The 19,234-nt window shown below is 46.5% G+C and overlaps 1 protein-coding gene across 2 annotated transcripts in view; it reads right to left on the bottom strand.

Moving 5' to 3' along the window:
- The window catches only part of DCTN4 (dynactin subunit 4), a 447,710-nt gene that overhangs the window by 190,365 nt on the left and 238,111 nt on the right, over window positions 1-19,234 (bottom strand). For both annotated transcript variants that reach the window (XM_069654034.1, XM_069654035.1), the window contains one exon: window positions 9,205-9,278. In XM_069654034.1, coding sequence (XP_069510135.1) covers window positions 9,205-9,278 — 74 coding nt within the window. The remainder of the gene's footprint in view (window positions 1-9,204; window positions 9,279-19,234) is intronic.

Here is a 19,234-nt window from a genome sequence, read left to right as displayed (position 1 = left end):
TCGAAGTGGTCATCACTAATTTCCGACTGCATCATGTCCTGTGGGTCCACCAAGGTCGTAGACATTGTGGCGGTGCGATCATACCATGTTCAGCCAGCTGCTCAGTGCCAGTTAAAATCTCGCCAGAGCGCAAGACTGCCAACTAGCTGGACCAAAAATTCCTACGCCGAAACGGTGCTCTGCCAAAGCAACCCCTAGACCCTATCATCCAACAGAGCCAACGCACGAAGCAAGGGGACCCAGCAAATTCAGGAGCCTCTGAAGTCGTCCCAGAGCTAATCAGAGTACAGGGGGAGAGCTAACATACCTGTTTCTACCCCCCATCTAAACAGAGTTTAAGGTGGTGTAATCTGCAGAATACTTCATAAGAACTCTACGTCTACTGTTCTTAACTTTTAAAACACCTACAAACTGCCTGTTGGCTTTCTCGACACTGGTTCAGCCTACCTTGAAGATTCCCTACCCTCCTGCAAAGGGTTGAATTGGGACTTTTTGACTTTTATGGCACTCATCCACCAAGTCTGTGTATTATGTTTAAACTCCTTTCTTTTGAACGATTACTTTTCAAATTGGTTTGTGTATCTTCTTTTTCTTAACTTACTTTTCTCGATTACAGTATACCGTTGCTGATCTTACTGTGTATAAAAAGGTATAGTGTATAGCCAGAGCACCCCAAAAAGAAGGTGTATATATTAGTATATGTTTAGTGATTTACTTGCCTGTGATTTATAAGAGTTGTCCAAGGCCTAAAGAAATAACTATTTGTATACATTCTGCCCAAATTCCGTTATTAAGAGGGTTGCTTCACCACTCATCCTATCCCAGGTCTAAGCCTTACTGTTCAGCCGCACCACCTTGTAAGAGTGTGACTAGACAGTTTTCCGATTCACCAGAATAGGGTTGCTTTTCAGAATCTGTGCATAGGAAGGATTCTCAAAATCCATTTTAACACGATAAAAGAGATTAGATCTATCAAACAGCAGGTACAAAGCCTATCTTTCAACATCAGCAGTGAAATTGGCTGTTCTCATCGAAGAATGCAGTCTTATGACCCTGCTCCCAGAGCTTTATCCATATAGTCAGTCAGTTTGAAGGATGTGCCTGGCCATGTCCTGTACTAAATCTTTAAAGAAAGACTGCATTTTAGCTGGAAGGTGATAAGCTCAAATCAGTTGCTTCCCATAGACCTTTAGTACCTTGCCAAAGAATAGGAGGCATTCAATGATCTAAGGGACAAGCTAATGAAGCAAACAGTTTTCTTCCAAGGTGTCCAATCACCATCTCCTTCGGAGCATGGGAAAAGCTTTGGCCCCGAAGCCTACTGTAGTTACTTGAATAGCAAAGCTCTCAGGGGGGAAGGATGAAAGATCCAAAACATAGGGTATGTGGATGACACGCTATACTTCTGTGCAGGGTCTTCGTCTACATAAGAGATTGAGGCTGGTTTATTCCCAACTGGCATTGAATTAACAGTCAGTGCCCCACTAAAAGACAGTAGGGCAATCTTTGGAACATTTGGTTGGAGGATGTCTTATGGCACTAGTGGTTACTTCAGAGGCCAAAGCCATGCCTAAGGTACTACACCTCTAAAAGAGCCAAAGACTGGCCCAAGAGCAGAGCTGGGCTGCAGCAATGTCGAAAACCGGTGAAGTGTCCTGCGTTTCTGCATTCTGTAAGTCTACATAAATGTAGCAATGAGTCTTCTGAATGGGCATCTAAAAGCACCTCGGGCCAACACATGAATTTGTTCATCAAGGTCTTGTGTTATTGGAATCCATATGGAATATATTCCTCCTCTGAAAAACAAATGCCTTGGAACCTCTGGTACCAAGTCAGGCTATCGTCACTATGATACCAGGATTACTCAGGCTCAACTGTAGTTGCAGTCCGAGCGGCAAAGGTGCTTGTGTCAAGGTCACCAGCTTCAAAGGAGCCGTAGAAAACTGCCATTGAAGATACTGGCTCTGATGGAGTCGGGCCTGAAGTGGAAGGACCAGAGCGTGAAGGCTCTCCCAAACCATCAACTGGATCAGAGCCCTTAAGTGTGCAAGACCAGGTTGTCTTGTGTCCAGCGCTGTCTTTACCTGCAGCAGTAGGGACTTGCAGACTGACTCTCACAGTGGCCTGCTAAGATCTGCCCGTCTGAGGGATTCCTCAGGACCAAGAGGCGGGAAAGGACATTTCTTACTGAAAACCAACTGTGCTGCATAGTCCAACTCAGACCAATATCTTAATGTCTGGTGCCACTTATGTGAGGAAAAGGAGTGTAAGAACATGAGTAACTCACTCAGAAGCTTCTTTTTTTTCTTTTCATCTTCCTACGAACGCAACTGGGGCTCAGAGGATGAGTCTGAGGCTGAATAATGGGAGTTGATGCCGGAGTACTTTGTGAAATGTATCTAGGGGAGAAGTGTTTGAGGTTAGAAAATGCCTCACCATGGGCTCTCAGCACCTAGAGGTTCACTGCCTGATAGGATCGGTACGTCTTGGTTTTTAAACGACCAAAAAATACAAAAACAAGACATGGAATGCAGGTGGGTGACCAACATGGAGCAGTGATGCTCTCAGCAGGCTTTAAAGCCAGACTTCATACATTGCAGTAAAATTACAGAAAAAGAATAGAGAAAACGCTCTAAGTGGAAAAACAATTTCTATAAGTGCCCGTGGGGAAAGGAACTGGAGAAAATGGTGCAGGAGTCAAGTATATGTATGGCTGATATCACTTCTGGTACGATATGGGACAAGGTAGCTCTGAGGAAACCACCCTATGGCCTGCACTGTGCCACCAAACCTTTCGGAGCAGACTGCATTTGGACTGGATTTCAAAAGAAGCCAATGGTAGGAGGAATGTATCAATGAGATATTTAAAATTTAATCCAAGCCAATGAAAGCAGCCAGGCTTCTAGGGACCGCTTGAGCACATCAAGCCCATCCCACAGCCACACGCTACTTTAGTAGAACGAGTTACTTACCAACTGATAACGTTCTTTCGACTGGATGTTCCTCCAACGTATTCCACATCTTTGACATGTAATGTCCACAGCTGTGCTGCTTCGGAAATCTCTTGTCAGAGGGCGTCCTGTGTCGATGGCGTCGGGTCGATTTCCTTCGAAGGCCTCCGTCGAGGGTGACGTCACCGGATGTTATAAATAGGACGCACGGCGCCCGTAGCCTCAGTTAATGTTTATCCACTCCGCAACGTGTGACATGCCCGTACACAACGCCTGCTTTCACTGCACATAACCTTGAGGGAAGGCAAGCTGCAACCGCATAGGAAATTCTTCAGAGGGGCAGGCTGGGAGGGTGATGTGGAATACGTTGGTGGAACATCCAGTCGAAAGAACGTTATCAGTTGGTAAGTAACTTGTTCTTCGAATGGATTGTGTCCTCCAACGGATTCCACATCTTTGACAGACTCCCAAAGTACTACGAGTGATTGGAGGAGGGAGAAGAATTTAGAATACCCAATCAGATGGAAGAACAAACCACTGCTTTACCAAAGGACATATCTTGACCATGGAAAGTATCCAGGGCGTAATGCTTGACAAAGGTGTGGTAGGAATACCATGTTGCAGCATCACAAATGTTCTTAATAGGAACACCCCGCTGCAGGGCTGTGGAAGTAGCCACGCCCCTGGTGGAGTGAGCTCTCAACCCCTCAGGAGGGTCCTTGCCCGCCAATCTGTACCATTCAGTACTGTTGAGGATAATCCACCTGAACAAGGTCTGTTTGGTAACAGCCTGGCCCAATCAGTGTCCAGTGTACCCCACAAAAAGCTTGTCGTTCACTCTGACCCTGGACATCCTAGAAATGTAAAAGCTCCAAACCCTCCTGGGGTCCAACCTATGGAGTTTCTCCTCTTCCTTACCAGGGTGTGGGGGTGTGGGGGAAGGGGAGAGGATAGAAGGCAGGAAGTACCATCTTCTGGCTCAAATGAAATTCAGACACTATATTAGTTAGGAAGGACGACGTACGTACCCTCAGTACAACCCCATCATTGTGGAACACAGTAAAGGGTGGCTTAGACGAAAGTGCCTGCAATTCACTCACTCTGTGAGTTCAAAATAGAGGTTCAAACGGAGCATCAGGAATTTCAAGACTAAATTCAGATCCCATACCGGCACCTGAAAAGGGGACGGCGGGAACACATTTGTGAGCCCATTTAGAAATTGGGAAATCAAAGGAATCTTAAAATAAGAACATTCCTCAGACGAGCACTTTAGTTACCCACTTGAAGACCCTTGTGGGCCAAAGAAAGAACCATTGGAATGGAACACTGAAAAGGATCGACATTGTGTCCTCTGCACCAGTGGCAAAACTCGCCAATGGCAACGTTACAGGGATTTGGTTGCCGGCTGCCCTGGCGAAAGCAACACCTCCATTGCGTCATCTGGGAGGTCCCAATTCTTATATCTCAACCGTTCAGAAACCAAGCGTGAAGGTTGAGAGTCTTGTCCTCTGGATGGAGAACACTCTTCCCCCGCACAGACAGCAGAAAAGCATTCAGGGCTAGCCTGATGGCCCTCAGCTCCAAAAGGTTTATGTGGAGTTTGGACTCCGACGGAGACCAATGACCGCTGGTGGTCAGCTCGTTGGCACGAGCTCCCCATCCTGTGAGGGAAGCGTCCGTCACCACCGTCGTCTCCAGCCACGGTTGCCAAAAAGGCTCCCCCTTCATCAGATTCCTTTCACTGGCCCACCACTGAAGATCCTGCGAAACCGAGAGTGGAATCTGAATGGGATCTGACATCTTGCCCGAGAATTGCGACCACTGCATCTTGAGTGCCCATTGAAGGGATCTCATCCTCAGCCTGGCCTCTGGCACCAGAAAAATGCAGGATGCCATGAGGCCGAGCAACCTTAAGAATTTGAAAGCCGGAAGACTCTGGGCATGTTGAAATTTGCTGACCATCTGAACAATGTGATGAGCCCTCACCTTGGGAGGCGAGCACTTTCCCAAGGAAGTGTCCAACACAGCCCCAATGTACTGGAGCTTTTGGGAAGGTGTGATATGCGACTTCTTGAAATTGAGGGAGAAGCCCAGCTTGTGAAGGGAGTGGCAGGTGAGACTGAGATGATCCAAAGCTTGTCCGGGAGAACGCGCCCAGATCAGCAGGTCGTCCAGGTAGGGGTAGACGTGAACTCCCCTCTCCTGAGATACGCTGCCACCACCACCATTAGCTTGGTGAAGACGTGTGGAGAGAGGTCAATCCAAATGGCAGGACCCGAAACAAAGAGCGAGTTGCCAGCTGCAAACCTCAGGTATTCTCTGTGCTTTGGATGAATCAGCACATCAAAATAAGCATCCTGTAAGTCCAGAGACACCAACCAATCCTGAAGTCGAAGGGCCTAAAGGACCTGAGAAAGAGTGACTATCTTGAACTTGTCCTTCCTGAGGAACTTGTTCAAGCAACGCAAGTCCAAGATGGGTCTCAGTCCTCAGTCTTTCTTGGGAATCAAAAAATATGGGGAATACCATCCCTTGTTCCTCTCCGCCACATGCACTAGTTCTATAGCTCCTTTCTCCAGATTTCCTGCACAAGGAGCGGATCCGGAAACTTCAAAGAGAGACTCTCCAGTGGATTGTCACAAGGGAAGACCGTAGCCGTGGGCGGTTTCCAGAACCCACGCATGTGAAGTAATGGCTCACACCATTCTTCTCGATGCTGAGACATTCTGCCCCCAACCAGCCAACAATGGGACCTGGCCTCATAGCTGTCTTGAGCGGCTGTGGCAGTGCCTGAAGGCAAAGAGGCAGCTGCCTGAGCGGCTTTGGCACATCTACCAGTCCACCACGGGTACTTTTACGGTAGCCCCTTTGACTAGTGGCTCCTCTCGCTCTACAAAAAGAGTAGTAATGAAAAGGAACCCCCCCCCCTCCACTGCTGTCTCCTAGGACGAAAAGGCAGAGGTTGACGCACAGCTGCGGGCAAAGATTTAGCAGCCGCTTTGGGGGTTTGCATCCTCAATGCTCTCGTCAGCCTTGCTGCCAAACAAATGCGAACCATCAAAGGGCATGTTGAGAAGTCGGGCTTGCACATGTGTAGCAAAACCAGACTTATCACGGTGATCGCAGCCATGGACCGGCTAACTGTCCAACCTAGACTGAAGGGATTCACATATGGCATCTTTGCCATCTTGCACAATAGCAAGGAACCCATCCCTTTCTTCCCCCTTGGGAATATGCTCAACCGCTAGAGAGACAATTCCCCAGTGTGTGTGAAAATTGTACCTAAAGAACAGGAGGAGTTGGCCGATTTCAGTGCCATACTTCGAGCTGAAAATACCTTGCGTACCCAACCATCGAAGCGCTTGTCGTCCCTAACAGGAGGGGTGGTAGGGTACGCCGCCTGCCTTGAGGTGGCCATGGCCGCGGCCGCCTGAACCACCAAACTCTCAGGAGTGGGGTGAGTGGATAGGTAGCCGGGAACGCTACTGGATGGGCGCTATTTCTTAGTCAACGACTGGTTGACCGCTGGAAGAGACTCCGGGGCCTGCCAAGTAGCTGCCACCCTTTTCTTTAACGCCAAATGAAAAGGCAACACTGGGTCAGTGGACGGAACCAGATCTAAAATGTCAGTCAGGTCATCCTGATCGAATTCAACTGGAGGGCCGGACCACCCTAGGTACTCCGTAACGCTCGACATCAACCTCCTATAGGAGGATTCAGCACTCTGGCCGACCAAACTCCATCTCAGGTGAAGTGTCAAGGCCACTGGCATCATGTAGAGACTGACAGATCCTCCAACGGACTGTCCCCAGAAAAGACCATGTCAGGAGCCTCAGGTGTTACACCAGGATTATCAAAGGCCTCCAGCTCCACATCAGACCTCTCCTCATCCACAAATGTCCTGCAGAGAATGAAAGGACTCCTTCCTAGGGACAAGAGCGGTCCTGGAGTCAATAACAGGCTTCACAGTCTTAGATAGAGCTTTCATCGGAGGATCCACAACCACAGAGGCCTCCAACTGCAAATAACTGCCATTTTGCCCCGATGGCGCTGAGGGCGCGGACGGCTTCAGCATCAACAAGGGCGCTGATGGCGATAAGGACCGACCAGAAGGCAAAGCAACAGCCTTACTCAACGGACACAGCACCAATGCCGTCCTCGAGCCCTTTCTAAATTCCTGCAGTTTCGTTGGGGAAGAAGACTGCGATCTAGATCTGGCACGTCTCTGGCGATCCACCTGATCCTTGTTCGAACGGGCCTCGATCGCACCGAGTGGCATCGGACTAAGACCGTTCCCTGTCGGCTTCCATCGAAGGCGCGGACGGAACTGTGCCCTGGGATTGAAAAATCGCCAGCATTTGTTCCCTGAATGCCTCCCACTCCTCTGGAGTAGAGGATTTAGAGGGACAAGCCACTTTCCTCGAGGAGCCATCATCCAACGAGTACGGGGAAGGTGAACGGTGATGCCGCTTCCGGGAGTGCCTCAATGAGGACGAGTGGCAGGAACTACTCTGGGACCAAGATCCCCTGGATTCCTTCTGATGAGGAGAGTCACCCCCCCCTCCTCGAGTCGTCTGTGGAAATACCCGTTGACCTTTAGGTTTTACAAGGTTTGGCAACCTGACACACCTGCAACATCCCCTTATGCTCCCGCAAGGCCTTGGCAGACAATGACTGGCTCTTCGAGCAGTCGTCGGTATCATGGCTTTCGCCCAGACACCACAAGCAGATACGGTGTGGATCCGTGATGGACATCATGGACTTACAGTCCCAGCCATGTCTTAAAACCAGACCACGGAGTCGGTGGGGTAGAAGACGAAGCGATTTTCTTGAAGATAACACGAGGCATGCCGAGTTCTCGAAGCAAACACGTTTGCAGAATAAAAAAAAGGAACTGAGGCTACGGGCGCCGTGTGTCCTATTTATAACATCCGGTGACGTCACCCTCGATGGAGGCCTTCGCGGGACATCGACCTGACGCCATCGACACAGGACGCCCACTGCCAAAATATTTCCGAAGCGGCAAAGCATGTCAAAGATGTGGAACACGTTAAAGATATGGAATATGTTGGAGGACAGAATCCATTTGAAATACCCATTTATATCTTTGAAACTGCCCACATGTAAATAATTCATTCTTCAGACACTTACCAATTACTGCAGTCGTGACCTATGATCTACTTGGGCTAGATCAACAAGCACCCAAGCTATCAAACATTTATTTTCCTTCGACCTGCCCCACGTCCCATCTGAAACTCTGTTTGTTGCATCTTTGCCCACCCCCCCACAACTCCAATTCTCCCCTCACCAGACTACTTACAATATGTCAACTTCCAGTCAAGCCCTATCTCTCAGAAACCACAATCGTGGCGATTTTGTGCAGTATAAGAGATTTCAAACATAACTCGCATTAGAATACAGCCTTCATCCGAGAATATTTGCGAGACTTATCCTTGGCCTCACGCACATCTCTCCAGCCCAAAATCCGCACCAATGGCTCCCAGTGGTTGCTTTGACAAGGCTTTCTGGGGCCTGAGACCCTGCTCTATCCAAATCTCTCTCCCTAAATACCTCTGTGCTATAGTTCTTCAGTCCTCTAGCTCCAACTCTCTGCAGCTCAGACATTTCTCCAAGCAGAGAGTGGGGGTAGATCTCATTCCTCGGCGGAGCCTCTCTCTGGAATGGCCTCCCTGCCCCTTTCTGACTTGTGCCGGATCTTCTTACGTTCCAGAAGCTCCTGAAGACCTTTCTCTTCTCCTTCCATCTCCCTCTTTCCTGCTAGTTCCCACTACTGCTGCGATTGGTTGCCTGTGCCCAAGTCTTACTGGGGTCAGGCTCTCCTTGACTAGTCTTCCCCTGCACCTCTCCTTACCAGCACTTGCCCTCGGACACCCTTCTATGACCAGCCTACTGAGGCTGGCTCACCCCCGTCCTCACACTATTTATCCCCTTCTTCCCCCTGGCACTTGCTCTCTTGGGTTCCACTTAGCACTTGGTCAGCCCCTGGGCCCCCTCCACCCTGCACTTCTCCCCATTGCCCTCTCCCCATCTAATCTCTTCCCCTCCTGCACTTCTTGATAATGCACGATCCAAATATCACAAGGCCTAGTAGGACCGTTATTGTTCTATTGTCCCCTATCTCTCTCCACCACCCCCCCCCCCCATTACCCCCCCTTTTGTCTTGTGGCACCTGGAAACACTTTCTGCTGTATAGGCGCCATTCAGATGTTCAATGAATAAAATAAATACTTACACAGCAACTAGCTGGATCTTAAATTTGATCGAAGTTGGGTTGAATTCTGGTTTACTCAAGTTATGCTCACATTTCTGAGAGAAGAAAGAAACAAAGCAAAGTTACTGAGAGCGTCAGCAATCCCATCCATCTCAAGTTAGTCTAAAATAGGGACTGGGTGGAGAGTGCGAGAGCGGAACAAGTGAAAACTTACAGGAGGCTTGCTTTAGCCTCTACAGAGGATGTTAAGTGCACATCTACCGTATTGCAAATGATAATGTCAAACTCTACAAAATTAATGGATTATAAATGTTTTTGCAATCATGTCTTGGATAGTTTGATGAAAGCAGGTATGCACAATCTGAACACAACGCCAACAATAGGCACACTTGTAGCACAGATATGGAAAGGTATGGTATGCAGCTTTTAAAAAGTCATTGCTTGACTGCCTCAGGTGTGCTGAAAAAAACCAAATGCAAACAAATCCACTCTTGTGGTTTAGGAGACGTGAATGAGGTCTAAAGACAGTCAAGACAGATGTTAAGTGATTGGCCATTGCTGTAGGAAGACCGTGAACAACTGATAGGAAATGTGCTGTCTGCTGGGAATTGCTCGGAAGGAATTGTAGCGAATCAATACAAACATGTATACTACCAAACAGCATGTTGTAGGTATGTTCAAACTGCTTTGAAATGTAAGAACGCATATGCTATGTATATTAATATGTAGAAAACTGACCTGCAGTGCCAACACCCTGGAGCACGGATGCTCATTTTTGTGTGCACCCTAAATTTTGTGCTGCATTTTACAATGATGCACCGATAGTTTGCACAAGTGAGTCCCATCCAAGGCTCATTGGAGATGCGATGAACATTTGTGCCTAGTGGAAGCCCTTGTGACTCAAGGTGGAAGACCAATGAACGTGCCCCTTACTTTGGGTAAGTAACCCTGCTCACCAATGCGTCCATGTTTTTGGCTGGTGGGCGTATAAAGTAAAATCTACTCACCATAGCGACTACTGTACTCCTATTTTAATGTCCCCTTTCTTTCATACTTATGGGAATTCGGTTACAGGACCGGAGTAATAGCCATCCCAAGATTGTTTCCCCTTTAAAAAATGTCAAGCTGAGTAGGGTGAGCGAGTAGCAAACCAAACCCTATTCCTTGCCTCCCGTGCCACGCCCCTCTTCCTCACCTCCTGCGTCATGTCCCTCTTCCTCTCAGTCCCTGAATCGCTAACAGGAGCCACAGGACCAATCTACTCCTTTTTAGGGGGATGGAGTGCAGGTTTATGGAGGAAAGGGGACAGTGTTTAACGTTTCTTTACTCCTACATCCCACCCCCTTTCCTCCACACTTATGGGTGAATGTAAAGCCCAACCAGGGAGGATAGAATTTACACAGTTGCAAAGATATTCATTAGGACTGCTTGTCCATATTGGAAATGGAGCCCAGTCCGCAATGTTAACAGAAAGCTGAAGGGTCAGCCCACATCGATGCTTTGCAAATGGTTTCCCAGGGTAAATGACGTTTGAAGGGTACTGCCATACTCTTTACTCTTGTCAAGTGTGCATGAAAGCCTTGAGGAGGACTCTTGCTCTGCAATTGGAATGCGTGAGAAACGCATGAGACCATGCCTCTCGCTATAGTGGTTTTTGCTGCTTGCTTGCCTGGTGGTAGGCTGGTACCAAAAGGCTGTCCGAGGATCTTTGAGACATTGTCCTCTCAAGATGAAACCTCAAGACCCTTTGAATGTCCAAGCAATGGAGTATGCAATCAGCTTCGGTGTCAGGTTGTGGACAGAAAATTATGGTTGATAAATTTCCTTGTTTATATGGAAATCTGGGACCACCTTTGGAAGGTTGGAAAGGTGGATCCGTAAGACTACTTTGTCTCTGTGAAAGGAGAGGCAAGGCTCCTTGTTAAGATGGATTTCCAAAATAGAACCTGGGGTGATTTTGAGGCCAACCTTTTCTGGTGAACAGGAAAGACACTGAAGTATAGCCAAGTCCAATCAAGGTAGGTAGCAGAGCAGCAAGGCTTGGGCTCAGGAGTGGTTTAAGGATGCAATGCACCACATACAGATCACTCAAATCATTCCAGTGACAGGTACAAAAGTAAATAAAATACATGACTTATTAGGCCTTTCAAGAAGCATATAAGGCAATGAAACCTCTAGGTAAGTATTGTCATAAAACTAGCATAACATACATTCACTCTTGTGAGAAGATAGAAAAGCATGTGATTAAAAACCAGTGCAATACAGTGAAGTAATCATATGGATAAAACATAGTAGAAACACTTAAGGGCAATGGAGTAGTTCCCTTATACGTAGTAAATCCAGCCATGAATTGTATTGTGGCTTAGTGCCCTAAAGTCATCAGTCCCAGAAGATATATTCTTTTCATGTAGGTTTACTGTTGGATTTGGACAATGCCAGTGGTGCGATTCAGAGTTCCAAAAGTTAAGTTACAGTCCAATTACACTAAGGAAGGTTTAGGAGGGGATCCTGGATTAGACCACTGCCATTCTGAGTCAGGCAAAAGAGAGACAGGGCCAGGACTTTACTTCTATGTAACCTTATGGAGGATAGGGGGAAGGAAACAGGTCAACGTATGCCCCTTAAATCAATTTCTCTAGAGACTACTTCAGAGGTTCCAGATTCTGTTGGGGAAAAATTGTTCTGTGCTTGGTCGAGGGAGGCCCAGTGGTAATTTTTGAGCATGGGATTTAGTGTCGCTCGGTCTCGGTACCTGTAATACAGTTCCAAGCACTGTCCACCTGAACACCGCTGTGACAAAATTAAGACTTCTGTGAAGCAGGAGACTTCCAAGGAGCGAAAACGACGTGCAACGCGAGTCACCACTGACTGGCAGCGACAGGCGACCTTCGGTTGGCGAAAAAAGGAGCAGGCCCTGCCTGGCTTCTGTTGAGAATAGACCCTTAAAAATGCAGGAGCAAGTATCTTTTCGATTTATGGGCTGATCAGGCTTCTCATACAAATGAGCAGAAAGCAAGGGAAGTTTCCTCCAAAAAGTCAAGTTAGCAGCCAAAACAAAGCAAAGGGAAAGGGTGTCCCCATTTAAAACTATCGGAGGAAAGTAGCAAAATTACAATCTTTCCTAATACTCCGAGGTGTGGAAGTGAACAAAGTGGCCTTCATGTGATGGACACTGTTAGACAGAAACCTGTGCAGTTCCCTCTGGGACCACTGCAAAAGATTTAAGACTACAGGTGTTTGGCAGTAAACTCACTTGGTAGCAGTCTGTACCACCCAGGTTTACCTGGTAGCTGTGGCTGAGCAGTCAGACTTCCCTCAAGAAGAATTAGGCAGTATACAGAGCATACATAATAGGTACAGAGGCACAATAGTACAAGCAAACACTGACCAGAGCTAGGTGTAAAAGTATATATTTATTTAAAAGACACACTCATAAATTACACTAGCACAGAAAAGGTAAATAAGTCAAAACACAGTCACTATTACTCATATGTCATACATCCCTAGTTATTTGTTGGACAAGTCTAAGTTAACACCACTTATTTCCAAACAGAGGTGAGTGCCTAACGTTAGATGGCACTCCAACAAGTTAGTTAAAAGGGGGGGTGGGGAAGGCAAAAGAAGTGGAAACAGCAAGGCAAAACACTTTTCAGAGATTCACAGTGAGTGTAGAAAGGCAGTCTATTGAGGAGCAAGGAAGTTCGGTTGCCAGGCCCACTCTAGGGAAAGCCAGGCAAAAAGATGCCCAAGATCACACAATGTCACAAGTCTTTACAGGTGAGTAGAAAAGGTTTTTCCCAGCTAAGAAAAGTTTAGTTAGGGTGTCCCAGGCTTACCCAGGGTCGAGAGCCGGGGGCTAAATCTACCCCGTACAATCGGTGGCAAGGGAAGCCGGGCAGAACACAGTACCTTTAAAATGGAAAGGATCCTCCAGCGGGGGCAGTTGTTCCTGGTAGTGGGTGCAAGCCGCGGCGTCGTCCAGAGGAGAAGATCTCGTCGTGGAGGAAAGCTGAAGGTCGTTGCACTACCAGGGAAGAAACCAGCCGTGGAGTTTTTCCGGTTAAAAGGATGTTACCCCTCTTTCGCGGTTGAGGTAAAAAGTGGTATCCCGGTTGCCGGGGTGCTTGGCACAGGCAAGGCGGCCACGAGATGCTTCAGGGCGGCGAAAAGAAGGCAGAAACTGGTTGTCCCCACCAGTCAAGGGAAGAAGACTCTCCGGCGGGAGATCTCCTCTGTCGTCGGGAAAAGTGGTGAGACGGTTCCGCAGGGCTCCACCGGTGGTGTCGTCTTGGCAGGTCGGCTCGGCTTCTCCCTCTTCGGCTTCTTAGGTCCTGTGGCGACTTCTCCAGAACCAGTCCCAAAAACCCTGCTTTTATGCAGCAAACCCCCATTCATACAGCCTAGCTGTCACTCAAACATGCTAAGTGGTGAGTGGGGTGGCTCACCACTTGGGCCAATCACACCAGAGTGCGACATGAGTTGGCAAGGCAACTCAGTCCAGGGTGCCTAAACCCCCTCCCACAGCCCCTGCGGTACCCAGACAGAATGGCACCACTTTGGAGGGCTTCTGTGCAGAAGCCCGCCAAAAGTGAAACAAAGGCTCGACTCGGGTTCAGGGTTACTGAAGTGAACCTAGACGCTATTTTGGCGGCGAGTTCTGGCAAAAAATCCCAACCGGTGAATTTATATTAAATAAACCGGCGGTATCTTTAACATTGCACCAAAAAGTGGTGCATTAAAATCAATGGGAAATCCCATTGGGAAATATTCCGGTGGAATATTTCCGTGGTATCCACTGCCACTAGCCAGAAACTCGGCGAGGGGGGACGGGACAGCACCCCCTCGACAACAAACCCAGGGGCAATCTAATTGCCCCTACCAGTACTTCCACAGTATGATGGTTTGTACTGGTTAAGTTCCTAAGTTAAGACTAGTAAAGTCAATGGGGACTTTACAGACACAGGGAGACAGTAGTCAGTCCCAGGGTGTGGAGTCTATGTTTGGGGGTCTCAATGACACCCCTGTGTTACTGCACTGAGGGTGCTGTGTAACACACATTAAAAAACCAAAGATAGCCTATGGTGGAAAAAATACCCCATAGCCCATAAGCGCATAGCAAGTCACAGAAACACTCAAGTCATGCCCAAGAGTGAAGGTAAAAGAGTCTCACTCTTGGCAGGAGAAAAAAATAAACCCCAAAAATCCAGCAAAGCTGCTGGGGGACTCACTAGGTTAGGAAATTCAGCCTAAACAGAGAATTCTCCCTAACAGACACACAGACTCATCTGATAGTTTGCTGGGGAGGGGTGAGCTGAAGCAAAACTATTTTGAATGAGCTCTGGTCTCCCCTGTATTATTTTGCAGTTGAAAACCATTGATCTTCCGTTGCTATTGGAAAATTGTATTTTCTTTAGGGGTATATTGATTGCGTGTGCAAGAAATCTGAAAGTTACAGGTTCCAATCCCACCAATTCCCATATAATAAAGTTTATTAATATAGCTGTTGCGGGATCACTGTTAAGATCCAAACCCTGAGTAAAAGGTATTACCCAAATTGACCTTTTACAATTGATCTTTATTTTTGTTATTTTATTTATGTGTTGGGTTGGTTTTGGATTATAAATAATATAAGGGGATTGGGTAGGGAGTTGCGTGGGGTTTCCCCCCACATGTGTCCTAATTGACCTTCAAAATTAGGTAAATTCTCCTGAAGTAAATTCTCCCGAGGTCAATTGTGAAAAGGTCAATTAGTATACAACCGAGTAAAATAGCTCCGGAGGTGGTGTGCCTGCGGCAAAGTACTGTATTCAGCCTGCAGGCAAGGTAATAAAGCAAGTAAAATGGCTCAGTGGGAACCGAGCCTGTGGTTGCGATGATCCTGTAATATCGAAAGATATGTTACAATGTGTGCCATTCAACGTTATATTGCCAAATTGAGTCCCTTTGAATGGAGTAAAAGTGATAGATATTACTGAAGAACGTGGCTATTTTTTTTTTTTTAACCAAAAGGCCCCAGTCTGTGTCAGCAGAAATATTCCTCACATTAGAGGGTTATTTGTGCAATAAACACAAGGAGATGCAAATTTACAATTTAGAAACATTGGACCAAATGGATGTACAAGTGAAAGAAATAAGTAAAATAAACATGCACATGCCAATTAAAGATTTGAAAAATCAGCACTGTCCCCATTGGGTCAACCGAGAACAATGGGAGGACTATTTTTGTCTGGTGTCTTATACCATGCCCAAACACACCACAAACATACCACACCCGAAAAAGAAAGAAAAATACAGTCCATTAAGGAAAGGCATTTTTCAAATGCCTCATCCCCATTCAGCACCACAAGTAAAAAGAATGGCTTCAGCTTCCTCGAGTTTGTATTCAGTAGGAATATAGTAGTCAGCATGGTGCTAATTAATGTAATCACTCCTTTTGTGTTTCAGCACTTTGCTGGAGACAGAATGCTAAAGATGGGCAGGCCCAAAAGAACATTTGAAAATAGTACACACATTACAGTCTCCCCTCAGTGATTGCATATATGCATACTATACTTTGGGGCCAGTCTTAGTAACTTTGTCCCTGCCCAACAAGCAATACCTACGAATGCACAAAAATACAAACTGTGTTCCTATTGAACAGTTTACTCTCCGATATTTTATGCGTTTCATGGTTTACAAAAAAATCTTCTGTAGACAAGATAGAAAATGCAATAAAGAACGGATATACATATTTTAAAGTGTGTTTTAATTTACAAAGTGTTTTTCTTGTCTACATAACTTAATTTAGTCAAAAGGAAAATATTTGGCTCCGGCCAAATACATGACCAACTATTCGGTCGAATACTGAAATCTATTATTCGGTACACCCCTACTTGCCATAAGCAGTAGATCGGAGAAACAGCGCCTCTGCGGACAACGGGAGGATATTAGGAGAACTTTGCAGGGAGCGGAGGCTCTGAAATTCTGCAGGACAAATCAGAGGAAGAGAGGGGAAATTCGTAGCCAAACAGGTTGTTCCAGTAGATAGATAAGTCATCTACCAGTGAACCTTTGCCTCTCCCCTTCCATGAGACGTAATGTTCAGTTCTGTCGCAAAACAGATCCACCACAAGAATACTGCTGGAGGCAAAGATCTCCTGGAGGATCTGCTTGCTCAACTCCCATTTGTGGTTGGTGATCTCCTGCTCAGCTTCTCTGCTTGAACATGGTTCATTCCCGTTAGATGAGCTGCTTGCGGCACTAGGTTGTTGCTTAGTGCCCACTCCCATAGACACACTGCTACAGCACACAATTTCACGAATCTGGTTCCTGCCCGCTTGTTCATATAGAACAAGCGGGCAGGAACCAGTTCCAATATTGTCTGTCTGGATGAGGACATTGGAGTTGTGCATTACCGTTAAGAATGCCTGCAAGGTGAGGAAGGCAATTCAATTACATCTTTCAATTTCCTCCTTGTCCCACTTGTCGTGAACTTGTCAGTCCACCAAGGTTGCTCCAAAACCCAAAGGGAGGAAGGAATATGATAGGGTGTACTGATGGGAAGGGTCCTGGAAGGAAGTGCCCATCTGAAGGTTCCCGTGTTCTGCACACCAAAATAGATCTTGCTGGAGCTAGGTCGGAAAGGAGGTTTGGGGGAGGGGTGTGGAAATCACCTTGGTCAGGGAGGGGGGGGGGGTCGGAGACCTGAGTTTAACTCGCCGCCATGTGCAGTTGGGCAACACGCATTCACAACCTGGCCATTGGTACAGACAGATAAAAAGCTGCCATTAGGCCCAACGGATGTAGAAACCGAAATACAGTAGTTTGGGATTGAGACAGCAGCAGGGCTACTGTCTCCTGAATATCCTTTACTCGTGCTTATGTCAGAAAGACTTTGCCTAATGCTGAATCCCATAGGAGGAAGCCTATAAACTCCAACCACGATGGCGGATTTCTTTACATTGACCCGTCAGACGTACAATTACTTTAGGTAAAGAAGGAATTGGAGGGGACATGAAGCCTGAAGCTCTGATTAGCCAGTTGTCCAAGTAGGGCTAAAGATGAACCCCTCTGAGGTGTAAGAACGCCACCACCACTGCCATATGTTTGGTGTAGACCCCTGGGGGCAAACTCAGGCCAAAGGGTAAGACTTTGTACTGGTAATGGTTGTGGCCTATGGAAAATTGCAGATAATGGCAGTGGGAGAGGAAAGGGAGGTCAGAGCAGATAAGAATGCTCAAAAAAGGGTCTTGCAGGTGCGCAACTAACAGCTAGTCACATGGCTGAAGGGATGATCAGATTACAGCAGGTACAGCAGGCATAATCATCTTGAATTTATCTTGGGGCGAGAAAAGATTGAAGGGAGCGAGGCCTAGTACCGTCGACAGGCCAGTCTTTGTTCTTCGGAATGGTAAATGGTAAAGAACCTCCAGTAAAATCCCTGCCCCTTTTCTGAAGGAAGAATTTTCTCCATCAATCCATGGGCAAAAATGTGTGCATCTTTTTCGAGAGAGAGTCAGAGCCTCTTCGCTGGAGGGGAGGGGGAAGAGCAGAAGGCGATCGGGCCGAGTTATCGCTGGTTATGTGCTTCCACTATGCAAGATGATATTGCACCCTCACTTCAACACTGCTTGGCTTTTGGAGTGGGGAAGGATTGGGAAAAGAATCCCCAAGTGGGCGGACATGCTAGTTTATTTTGCACAGAGCACTGAGGGATCGGTCTCGTCTGTCAGGCACTCGTGAAAGCCTCTAAACCCTCCTCAGGTTTTGGAGGACTATGTGACGGACCAGATGAAGGACGCAGACATTAAGGATATTTATCAAGTGTTTTATTTAAGAAAAGAATAAGGCCTATCTTTGCCAATCACTATGGGGTGGTTCCCTGCCTACTTTACTAAGGTGCTTGGCAGTCATGAGTAATAGTCCAAATAAATCAGTCCGCTGTCCAAATCTAACCTTGCTGACCCTACCACTATAATACCACTACATATTACAGCAGATTTGTTTCCTAGGTTGCCAACATGTGCATAAAGGAATAAATCCTCTAAGAAATGCCTTAGTATGTGCAGCATGTGGAAATCTAGCTAAACCCAAACTGTCTAGAACTGTTACGTGTCCATGCTATACTTGTCAACATTGTAATAACGCGATCAAGGGGTCCACGATTAATCATCTGTATGCTGGCAAAAATATCAAATTAATGTCTTCTTGTATTTGTGATTGCTCTAATGTTATTTACGCTTTAAAGTGGCCATGTGGACTTCATTTTTTTATTATTTATTTTTTTACACAGGATTAACAAAGCGAAAGGCCAAGCTGCAATGGTCAGAACACAAGGCAGAGATCCGTATTCAGAACCTGAAATCTCCAGTGGTAATGCATTTTCAAGAAAAAAAAGACATTTGGTGGCAAAACCTTAGTTTGTCATTCTGAAACAGGTTGTACCTCTGAAAAGAGGAGTTGATGTGGTCAAGATACAACATCGAGAGATCTATTGGATTGATGCACTTTCCGCACTACACCCAAAAGGGATGAATCTGGACTTCGATTTGAATGGTTTAATTTCATATTACTTAAGGCTTGCGTTATGTATAACACTATCTAAACTGTGGTCTCACTCCATTGGGAGGGTCCATACAATTGATTTGGCTTCAATGTTACACTCTTTCATTTAGGGGCTTAGATTTGGTTCTTGATGCAATTTTGTTTTCACATTCTACGGTGCTCTTTACCTCTTTTTGGACCTCGTGCCATATGCCGGAATCTTTATTCTTTACATTATTCTTTTATATCTCTCAATTTCTTTGACACTTCTGTTACGTAGTTTTTTATTGTGAATCACGCGGGACATTTTACGTGACCAATGCAGTCAGGTAATCTTTCTGCATCTTTTATTTTGGTGGAGTTCTGTGAACACATTTTTATGCTAGTTTTGTTGCATTTCTGAGATAGAGAACAAGAATAGAGGGTACTCGTTGATATACATTTATGCATGGCAAGCCATAATAATATGGCTCTTGCTTATCCTTTAGTTTACTTTTTACGGCTTTGCGTGTGCGTCATAGCTGGCCGG

Source organism: Ambystoma mexicanum, chromosome 3q (assembly GCF_040938575.1).
Source record: "Ambystoma mexicanum isolate Mex_15411 chromosome 3q, UKY_AmexF1_1, whole genome shotgun sequence".
Classification (NCBI taxonomy): domain Eukaryota; kingdom Metazoa; phylum Chordata; class Amphibia; order Caudata; family Ambystomatidae; genus Ambystoma; species Ambystoma mexicanum.
The sequence above is the reverse complement of the archived record's forward strand: the minus strand, read 5'-3'. Positions and strand labels throughout refer to the sequence as shown.